This window comes from Crassostrea angulata, chromosome 5 (assembly GCF_025612915.1).
Source record: "Crassostrea angulata isolate pt1a10 chromosome 5, ASM2561291v2, whole genome shotgun sequence".
NCBI classification, from domain to species: Eukaryota; Metazoa; Mollusca; class Bivalvia; order Ostreida; family Ostreidae; genus Magallana; species Magallana angulata.
This window is the reverse complement of record NC_069115.1, coordinates 11,216,863-11,227,536: the sequence shown is the minus strand read 5'-3', so window position 1 is coordinate 11,227,536 and position 10,674 is coordinate 11,216,863. Positions and strand designations below refer to the sequence as shown.

The window sequence follows — 10,674 nt, the reverse complement described above, 5'->3', positions numbered from 1 at the left end:
CTCAGCATAAATTTTCAAAGCAAAACTAATACTTGCCTATAAGAGATGACACATCTCTCACAAAAGCAAAGAAAGGTGTAGTATCAGGATGGACCCACTCTGACTTAGCACACCACTTCTTGGCAAGATCCAGACTCCAAAGAGGATCCAGACCAAGGAGGATGATTCCTGTATAAGTCAGAACTACTCCAGACACCAGGAGCAGACTCCAGACAATGTAGTGATGAAATGAGAGATGACTAGTGTGTTCATGTTTTACAACCTCTGACAGGAGAATGCCTGTCAATAAGAGAGAAAGGTGTTCCAAATCATTAGTGGTGGATCTGCATGTACAAAGTAAGGATAGTTTACACTGGCTATATCAAGATTGTCAATGCCCACAGATAAATGGATAAACAAAGCTACATTATGAATGAAGAATACCCTCAAAATATTAGGTATCTTTCCTATTGAATTCTATGGAAAAGAGAGAGATAGAGCAAAAAATATACATGTGCATTTGCAGCATTTCACAGTCTTTATATATCTTAATCATTTTGATGATTTCAGAATCACGAGGATTTAGAAGATAAATGTATTACCCTAAAATATAGATTAAAGAATTTTGCTCCTTTTCATCAATGACCAAATTACAAAGTAGATCTAAATTTAATCATACACTTACCTGTGATTGAACCTGCAACAACCTGGTGTGGGAAATGTGTTGCAATAAATAGCCTGGATATATTGACTGCTATAAGTACTATTGTAAATGATATCCATACTAGGGAACGCTCCAGTTTTCTAATACCAAGCAAAAAAAAAAAAACCAATTGAAAAGAATTTTGATTACCATGTTTATTAAATATTGATCAGGCCTAATTATTGTGATAAGTATGTTGTAACATACCCTGTGTGTTTTACCCCATGTTTAATGAAGGATGTTCCAATGGAGTACAGAACTGCAGAAGTTACCATTGTATGACCTGAAGGACTGCCTGTAATGTTCAATCATTACCGGTATGTCAGTTAAACAGGAAAGCTCATCTTAGAATTATTTTGTGTTTACAATCAAATTCAGAATATTATTATAACAATGTAGATTTATTATAGCATGTCCAACTTACATGTACTAGAATTCAACTAACTTTTATCACTAATTCTTGTAAATTAAAGTATTATAATTATGTAACTTGTGATATTTCATACTCTGTAACATTCTTCACATGCATTAATCACACACAATGCTAGAGAGGTTTTCGATAATAGACTTACCTGGCCCGGTTTCACAGGTGAGACTGAACTGTTCCAGGGACGGGACATTCACAACATGGTCATGTAGTCTGACTTCATTCACCCACCAATACGGTCTCTCTCCATGCAAGATCCTTCAAGAAATAAATCATACACTTTATTTTGAATTTGTGCTTGCAAAGTATATAAATCTACACTTGAAAAACAAATCCATTTTGTTGTCACTCCTACTGCCGTAGTGACAACAAAACATATTTATTAGTAAGTATTGAGTAGGCTACTCATTATATGCTAATAAATATGTTTTGCTTCCCTGTGATCTATCTTATCTTTCTGCCTTTCCTTGATGTGTTTATCATTCTTTGCTCTCTATATACCTGCTTTTTTGGATAATATTTACATTTTCCAGTGACTTGTCTATGATAACACTACCATTCATTTTGTAATGTATATACTGTAAACCAACTTTTATTCGTGTGCGAGAAATTTTTGCTAGGTTCGCGAGAGCCTTGTTGTCGCGATTTTTTCTCGCCGTGAACCAGCCCTTGTCATTTGATTCTTATAACAAAATGGGTCTGGATAAGGCTTGGTTGCGAAAATTAGTCGTTGTAATCCAGTTTATCTCCAGAAAATCGCAAATAAAAGTTGGTTAACAGTATAGTCTAATACAGTTAATTAATTATTTATTTTAACAATGAATCATACAGTTACTGAAAATTTTATAAATATGAGTACATGGAATCGATCATTCTGTGAATATTATGAGGTGATCAAATCTACCATAAATTAAAGCCATTTGCACTTTAAGGAATTTGATCACCCCAACCATATCTGATCACCTCATAATACTAAAAAAATGGTTCCTTATTCCTTAATTAAAAACATTGTAGTGAAACATTTATCTTTATATATTGATCCAACTTTATAAAACATTTGAATCTTTTAGAGCAAATATATAATTAGTGTTCTCCAGAACTTGAAATTTCACTTTGCTCCAGAATATGTATAAAGCACTTTGTAACTTCATATGTTTTACCAAATTAAGGTTCTCAAGTTTTGAAAAAAAACACCAAAAATTCACATTGGAGACTCCTGTTTAATTAAAAATTCCTGCAAATCTAACCGTCCTAAGTACATATACATGTAGTACTATATTCTCAGTGTGTAGAGTATTCTGTTGACAAAAGTATTTACTTGTACAGGGTCTCAAAGCTTAATGGCACATTGATTTAAAATTATCTGATCCCTCTCAAATCTTGTATCTACCATATGTTTTTTACCAAGATGGATCAACAACTTATTAAATACATATAGTGTTGAAATGATCAAACTCCGGCACATTTCTTTTATGGGGTAAGTATGCAGTTGTGCATGAATTGAGAATTCCTACAATGCAGTAAGTTTATAATTTTTTATCGATAAAAATCATGATTACAATGTATAAATAAAGCATACTTGATGCATATTGCTTTATTGTTACTTGCCATTTTAGCACCCCATTCAGCCACTCAGACAAACAAGCAATCCACAAAACCCTAGTTCCAGTGGAGCGATGAAAACAGTAGGCCAGAGGAAAATAAATAAGGAAAGCATATCTAGGATCTCCGACGCGTGTCAGAAACTGCATCAGGTCTACATGGTGCTAAAATGATTAGAAAGGCAAAATTAAAGATATTACAACAATTAGTTGGGAGTTTTGATGTCAGTTTTCTTCATTTCATCTGATTTTAAAAATTGATTCATGGTTATCTTTTGTTAGATATTGATTCTGAACAAATTATTTGTCAATTTTTAACAAAGTTTACATTGTTTATGTATAAACTCCTTTGAAAAACTGTGCGTTATACTGTTTCACATGCAAATCATTGTCACACAATATTGTAATTATAACACAAGTATATGATCTGATTAAAATCAGCTGTTATGATATAATACAGCGATTGAGGACAGTATCGTGTCAGAACAGCTGAGGTTAATCAGAATGACAAGTATCTGACTTTTTATCAATGATACATGTAATATGTGGCAAAAGTGGCTATAGCTACATATGTACACTAACTATCAATAAAAGTTAAGGGTTTTTAAATGAATACCGAGGAAATAAATCGCAATGCTGGAGAACTGTCATATGTCTATATATCTAAAACCAGGAATATATATGTTAAGTATTTATTTACCCTAAATGTGTGCTGGATCTGCTGTATTATCTCCACACCGCGAAGGTGGACATACTCCATGACTCCCGCCTCTTCCCCGATCATTGTTGACTCTGTCAATCGATTTTAAAGAAATTCTATAGCACTTTAATATTTATTTGAAAAGTTACAAGATTTGTTTATAAGTGTCATTGGTGTATTACTTGATTAAAAGAGACCAAAAATACGTGTAAAATGCCGTCCACGATCCTGTTTACGTTGAACTTACAACTGGAAATTAAATCTCCCTCGCTAAAAACGAAAATAAGTTGGTGGTTCATCTGTTTTCCGGAATATCTAATTAGGTGCTTGTACATACACATTTTTAAAAACACTACAGCATAATGTGTGCATATTTGTAAAAGTCTATTGATATTAAAATCGTTCCTACAATATTACTAAATATTACAAAATATATTTTTAAATCTTTATTAAAGTACTAGACGTACTGTTTAGACAGAGCTCTACAGAGTTAATGTATTTAAAATTCGTTTTGCCGAAACTGCACAGATGATTGGGCATGTTGGGGGCGGGACAGGACCCCCCTCCCCCCACCCCCCTCCACAATATTAAACCCCGCAGAGAGAGAGAGAGAGAGAGAGAGAGAGAGAGAGAGAGAGAGAGAGAGAGAAGGAAGAATATTTTTCTATAGATATGAATTTATGAATTTGAAACTAATTAAATATTATATCAGCGAATATGAGTCCCATCTCTATCTGTAATATAATTTCCGTGTGATATAATCCTGGTATAATTAGTCTATCTGGATATAGAAAATCAAGGGCCTAATATCCAATCAACAGGAAACTAGAGCTCTATATAAATTTCATTTCCCCAATCCGCCCAACTTTTGGAGCCGTATTTTTCTCACGGACTCATTATTTGTGTCTGAAATGTCGTTCACGCAGCGGAGGAAAACCCACATCATGCAGCAATTGGAGAGAAGCTAAAAACAGGTCACAAATGGTTATAAAAACATGTCTATCATTACATTAATAAATACATTTGATTCCTAGCAGCGAGTGTATCGTATACATGTAAATGTGATCAGGCAATACCATATCTTTTTAACGATCTCCGATAATCAGTAATGTCCGACAAATCTAAATTATCCGGATTTTTTTTTTATTCGTACCATAAATCTCCTTTCTAAATAGACAAATTTAATTAGTATTGTATTGTTAATATTACAAAATTAATTCGGTATCAAATAAATATGAACTATACTTGGCTTTGTGGTTCCGCGAAGACTTACAACAAAAATATAAAGGGGCTCGTACCACGGATGCAGCGGTACAATGGTTAATTTTTTTCTAACTTGATCTCAACTTGTTTTATTCCATCATATCCAGCGTGGCCAAAATTACAAAAACTTCGTAAAATGATTTGAAAGTATCACACAATCAGTATTTTTTTTTAATTTCATTAATTTCATTTATTTTAAAAACTATATATATTTGAAGCATAAATAACTTTTATATGAAAAGAAAATACTATAAGGCTGAGGACCGGAGAACCGTAACACCTTATATTTACATCTACCGAGTAATTCCTTCTTCTATTCCTTAGGGAAACTTGTATCTGATTCGTAACACTATAGAAACAGTCCGACTGAAATCTACACGCCCCGTTTATCGATTGGTCGAAACCTACAGCGACCCAAGAAAAATCACGGACTGCACGAGATATTGTAAATGTCAGAATAGAATTCCCATAGGAGACGATTTGACTGTTTCTTTTTGCTTTTTTTATTACTGATGTATATTAACAGTAATTAAGTGAATTTTACTTAGTTTTCACAATCAATTTATTAATTTGTTAAAAGAAAAATGTAAATATATACCGCGGGTTTTGTATTTTTTCTGCAATGTCGCCTCCTTCATATCCCGCATGAATCACCAAAGAAAGCGTTTTATTGTTTTAGTGAAAACTGTAGAAATTACCCGATATATTTATCAAACTAACAAAACGGGTTCTTTGACATATTTACAATCCAACGGCTCTTGGTCTGCTCTATTTCCTGATTGAGGTAGCAACCAATGAAAACTCCTTGTAAATCGAATTTTAAGTCGGACACAGTATAAGAATACATTAACATACAAAACTATCGTTAAAAGCTACGTATACAAAAGGTTATCATTGCGACATTTTATTTTGTTTATATCGTGAAACTGGTGCTGTCAAATGCAAAACAAATTAAAATTTAATAGTTAAACATTGGCTGTGAGGTTTAGCATTTGTTTCTGAACAGAATTTATTTCTAGAAAAATTAATTCTGAATAGCCTGAATAATGCACACGCATTCAGAGAGATTTTTTGGACATAGTTAAAAAAAGTAAAAGGATATAATACTCATTGCTACAGTCAGTGTAATAACAAGAAAACTACATAATATATAAACAATTGCGTTTATTGACCCCTGTTACTGGCATCAGCCCGGGGGCCAGCTCATCTGTCTCCCTCCCAGGACGTGGACATGGAGGTGGTACACAGACTGGGCGCCGTCAGCTCCATTGTTTATCACTGAAAAAAAAACCCAGAGTAATATAGATAAAACATGACAGAGAGAGAGAGAGAGACAGAGAGACAGAGAGAGACAGAGAGAGACAGACAGACAGACACAGAGAGAGAGAGAGACAGACAAACAGAGACAGACAGACGGAGAGAGAGAGAAATGATAAGGGTTGCATTATATGGATTTATTAGAGAAAGGGAGAGAAACAGAGAGAAAAAATATAGAAAAAACCTACAGAGATTGTTAAGTCATGCCACTGAACATCTATCCACTTTGTTTTTGTTTTAGAACATAATATTAAATATTTTTCTATTTAACTTTGTTATACTTGCAGCATCCTTAATTGCATTAAATTCCACTAAAAACCATAATGAAGGTAAATAGAAAGAACAGTTATATAAAAATAGGTACATAATCTTGCTACATGCAGTTTCCAATTATAAATGGTTAATGTTACCAAGTCTGTATCCATTGGAGAGGTTCTCTCTCTCTGCTACTCGTTTTGCTGTCAGTAGAAGGTGTCCCAATAGCTGTTGGGAAAACATATTATATGGTATGAATTGACTCTAGCATTAAGTATGTTTATTATTAAAAACTGATACATTCAATCTTAATTCTGCTGATTATTAATGAAGAAATCGATCAATTGGGCTACAAAATGCATGTAGTAAAATGTATCAATAATTTACCTGGTTATGAAATCTAGAATTAAAAAATTCAAGGCACCCAATCAACGCAGTTGAACATCATGAATTTTTAATATCAATACTGTTAAAAGTTTTAATCTTATTATGTTTTTATGTCAAGGTTAAAATCCATAACACGCAACATATACATGTATTGTTTAATTTTTAACCAAATGGTTAGTATTCATACAATACATTCATTTGATGCCTTTATTTATTAAGAGTTTATATTAGGAACTTGGTGTAGCTGTTGTGGAGGGAAATTTGATGAACTTACACATAAATGTTTTATATGAACATAACAAACCTGTAGATCTGTGTCCTGGGCATCACTGAGGCCCGGTATGGGGGACTTGGGAATCACCAAAAAATGTACAGGAGCCTGCGGGGAAACGTCACGGAAAGCCAGGCACTGAAAGAGAGGTAAGCGCCAATTAAATACATACACTAAAACAAAGATGATACATTGAGCCAATCAAAACATGCAAAAAAAGGATACATGAAATAGCCAACCAATGTCATGCACTAAAACAAAGGGAGATACTGTATACTGGGAAATATTCACCCCCATTTTATTTTTGCCCCTTTCGCCCTTGTTGTTGACGGGCGAATTTAAGACAGGGCGAAATACAATGTCTCAAACTATCGGTCGGTTTTAAAACACATCTATGTCTTGGTGAATTCAAGACGGGGCGAAACTGTTTACAAGAGTAGAAGGGCAAATATTACATGGGACAAAAATAACCCTGTATACAGTAGCCAATCACAACCAGGCACTATAGCTAAGGCAAAGACAAATGGCCCTTGATTGAACATTAATATGCTTGAGAGGTGGAGCTGACTTCATCAGAATGGTACAAAATTAGACTAGCATGAATAACAATGCCAGGTATAAAAGATTATGTGATCACTCTTTCACCATAACTCTTTCTATTCCATATGGTACAAGTACACTATTTACTTTGGTTTCATCAATAAGACCACAACCATGTAAGTCCAGAAGACTTTAAATCAATGCTTGACAACTTAACGTGTTTGAAAATATTTTCCTAGTTAGCACATAACATGGTCACATGTTAGAATTTAGTATTCACAAAGTTACCTGAGGTTAGAAATCACAAGTTGAATTATAATATTCATAAAAGTTGCAACAGAGAAAACGAAAGTAAGAAGATGCAGTTTTTTCTCATTTAAACCATGAGTGCATGTTGTCTATTAATCTCCTTCTGACAAAACTTAGGTAATGAAAATATACAATGACTGATAAACGAAGAACAATAGACAAACGTGCTGACTACAGTTAGTATAAAAGTGGGTGTTATCATTATCGTATGGAGATTTTTAAAAATCGTGAAGACCCCCACCTATGAAAACAAATTTGTACTTGGTAACAACATACTTATAACAAAAGTTGCAGTTTGGATGTTAACCATTTCTGCAATTAAAAAAAAAACTCTTCTTTTAAAAGTTTATTTTCTTGCAAATATCGCACACATGTCCCTAAGTGCAGTCATCCTTTATTTTCTTTTTAACCATTAAAATGTAATTATAATTTAACTTGACTACTTGAAAAAACATAATTAATGTTTAATATAAATTAAAATGTTTGTGTTTATTTCTTTTAAGTTTGAAATAGGGTCATGATTTATAATATTGATTTGAAATTGTTTCTTATTCATGTTATTGTAGTCATGGTAGTAGGAAAGAAAAATAATATAAATACAATAAAATGTATGTCTGGATTGGGAATCTAGCCTGGGGCCCCTGCAAATCAAGTCAGCTTTATCCCTAAGCTATGTGTACCAAGGACAGTATCCACTCTCCATACACCCCCAAGCTACTACATGCACATGTATGTCTTCAAATCATCTTTCAACACAGATGTATTTTATCATATTCAATTATGAATAATTTATAGATAGATAAGATCCTAGGCAAAGTTTATCTTTGAAGGGGTTATCCCTTACAGTTGTTTTGAAATATCAATTATTAATTTTACCTGTTCATCCTCATAGATAATATCTGCTGGAATCGATTTATCAACTATCTTTGAAAATATGGTTGGCTCTGCTGTCTTTCTTGCTCCTTTGGCCTTTTCTACCTCATCAGACAGTAGAGACCTACTCGTACTAAAATTCTAAAATACATATAGAGTGCGTAATATAAGATTTAATGATTTTTTTTTAAATACATACATTTTTAAAATAAAACGGGGGTAAGGCAAATGCATTTCTGATGAACAAAATACCTTCGACTTCAAAATACTTTCAGGAATAGGACTGAAAGATTTACCACTGGCAGATGGGATTAAAGAATTTACAAAGCATCTGTTTCGGAAGCCTCTACAAACTAAATAGGACCAATTAGAGGTCTTAAAAGCATTTGAAAAAAGAAATGAACGTAAAGTAGCCATCATGCATCAGAACCAAAGTGAAAGTAGGTCATACTTTATTGATATAGTATCCCGTGCCCGACAGGAATTTCAAAGGACATAAAGGGGGGGGGGGGGGTAATGTTCGGGTACATATACATCAGGGATGGGGTAATGGTAATTTGTAATGGTAACTGAGTGTAATTAATTACAAATTTTGATGTAATTGAAAGTAATGTGTAATTGGCCAAATTTTCAATTACATGTAATGGTAATTTAATTAATTTCTTTCAAAAAAGGCATGTAATTCCAATTACTTTTCAATTACTTTCAATTACACACTGATGTACATATAAATATGAAGCTGTCCACTACCCATTTTTCCCCACACTAACAATGGTACAAGGTCAAGTTCGAAGAGTAGTTAAAAAGCATTGAACTATTATTATATATATCATACCAAATATTTTTCAAAATGGATTTTTTCAGTTATTCAGTATTTTTCAGTTATTCAGTATTTAATGATAAGTTTCCCAAATTTAATTAAGTACATGTATTTGATGATTGGTTTGATCCCTTTCTGCTTAAAAAAACTTATTTTCCTTCTTATTGGAATAATTAGTGTGCCAATTGTCATTGAGTTAGTTTAAAACATCACTGTTTAATTTATAAACAAAATCAGTGTTATCATAATTATATAAACTATCAAGTTATGCTTTGTAATTGATAACCTTAAATACACAGAGCTAAAATGCATGGCTTCAATTTAAATGGGTGTTAAGTTTTTGGTGCCTTACATGTCCACAGGGTATGTTCCCTTATTGCTAACATTTTGATAATTAGGTAGAGAACAACAGGTTTGAATTGTGTTTTGATAACAATTATAGTCTGCCCTCTTCCTGAGATTAACTTGTACTTTGGCATTGTATTTACAAAGAGAAAAAATAGTGTTTAAAAATACAAAGGAGAAAGTTTTCATATAATAGTTTTGCATGCAGAAAATATTTTAGTTGACATGATAGGTAAAGGTAAGTGTATATGACTTTTTAATGTTTATTGAATATCAAGGTGGTATGGGACACCTCCATATTGTGACTACCAGTACCTGCGTATTGAAATAAACAATTAAACCAAATTTATATTTTTTCTTTCCAAAAATTGTAACTTATCAGAGTAGTAAGCAAATTCTCAAACAGTGAAATTTTTTTGACTATGAGGAAATTTTATTCATATTATAGACATACCTCCTGAAATGTTTATGTGTTGTAGATAAATCATGGTTTTAGTAAATTTTAATCAAAATGTAATTTGTTATTTAATTAATTACTTCTGCAAAGTAATTGTAATTTAATTAATTACATTTGAAAACTCTTGTAATGGTAATGGTAATTTAATTGAAGAATTTAAGCAAGTAATTGTAATTTAATTAATTACTTTCCATTGTAATTGACCCCATCCCTGATATACATGTATGTACAATATTGTAAGAAAAACCGGCACGTAGCATCGTTTCTTGTTAGTGAAGGTGATGGGGGGGGGGGGGGGGCACACTCATCAAATAGTCGTAAAATACAAATTCAAATTTAGTATTTTTCATGTTATAATAGCTAGAAGTTTACCATAGGCGTCGGACCCGGGGGGGGGGGGCTACTTTTTTTGCAAAGTTAGACCTAA

General features: G+C 32.8%; 2 protein-coding genes across 2 annotated transcripts in view; both read right to left on the bottom strand.

Annotated features, from left to right (window-relative positions):
• The window catches only part of LOC128184552 (glucose-6-phosphatase 2-like), a gene marked incomplete at its 5' end in the record, with an annotated part of 4,478 nt that extends 969 nt beyond the window's left edge, over window positions 1–3,509 (bottom strand). Inside the window, 6 exons of the mRNA XM_052854091.1 lie at window positions 37–279; window positions 665–783; window positions 890–977; window positions 1,255–1,367; window positions 2,718–2,875; window positions 3,411–3,509. Coding sequence (XP_052710051.1) covers window positions 37–279; window positions 665–783; window positions 890–977; window positions 1,255–1,367; window positions 2,718–2,875; window positions 3,411–3,509 — 820 coding nt within the window. The remainder of the gene's footprint in view (window positions 1–36; window positions 280–664; window positions 784–889; window positions 978–1,254; window positions 1,368–2,717; window positions 2,876–3,410) is intronic.
• A 2,080-nt stretch (window positions 3,510–5,589) lies between these two features.
• On the bottom strand, window positions 5,590–9,044 carry LOC128184612 (uncharacterized HIT-like protein Synpcc7942_1390). Its single transcript, XM_052854171.1, has 5 exons — window positions 8,878–9,044; window positions 8,629–8,766; window positions 6,937–7,041; window positions 6,401–6,473; window positions 5,590–5,951 (listed from the first exon to the last, which is right to left on the bottom strand). Exons 1-5 carry the CDS (start codon window positions 9,040–9,042, stop codon window positions 5,860–5,862), a joined length of 573 nt encoding a protein of 190 aa, XP_052710131.1. The 5' UTR covers window positions 9,043–9,044; the 3' UTR covers window positions 5,590–5,859.
• Between the last annotated feature and the right edge of the window lie 1,630 nt (window positions 9,045–10,674).

Bases quoted from the DNA above. Each gene is read 5' to 3' on its own strand.
- LOC128184612 (XM_052854171.1), bottom strand. From the start codon at position 9,042: ATGGCTACTTTACGTTCATTTCTTTTTTCAAATGCTTTTAAGACCTCT. The intron at 8,767-8,877 runs GTATTTTGTTCA...TATGTATTTTAG, and splicing joins AAAGTATTTTGAAGTCGAAG to AATTTTAGTACGAGTAGGTC. The intron at 5,952-6,400 runs GTAACATTAACC...TTTTTTTTTCAG, and splicing joins CTCCAATGGATACAGACTTG to TGATAAACAATGGAGCTGAC.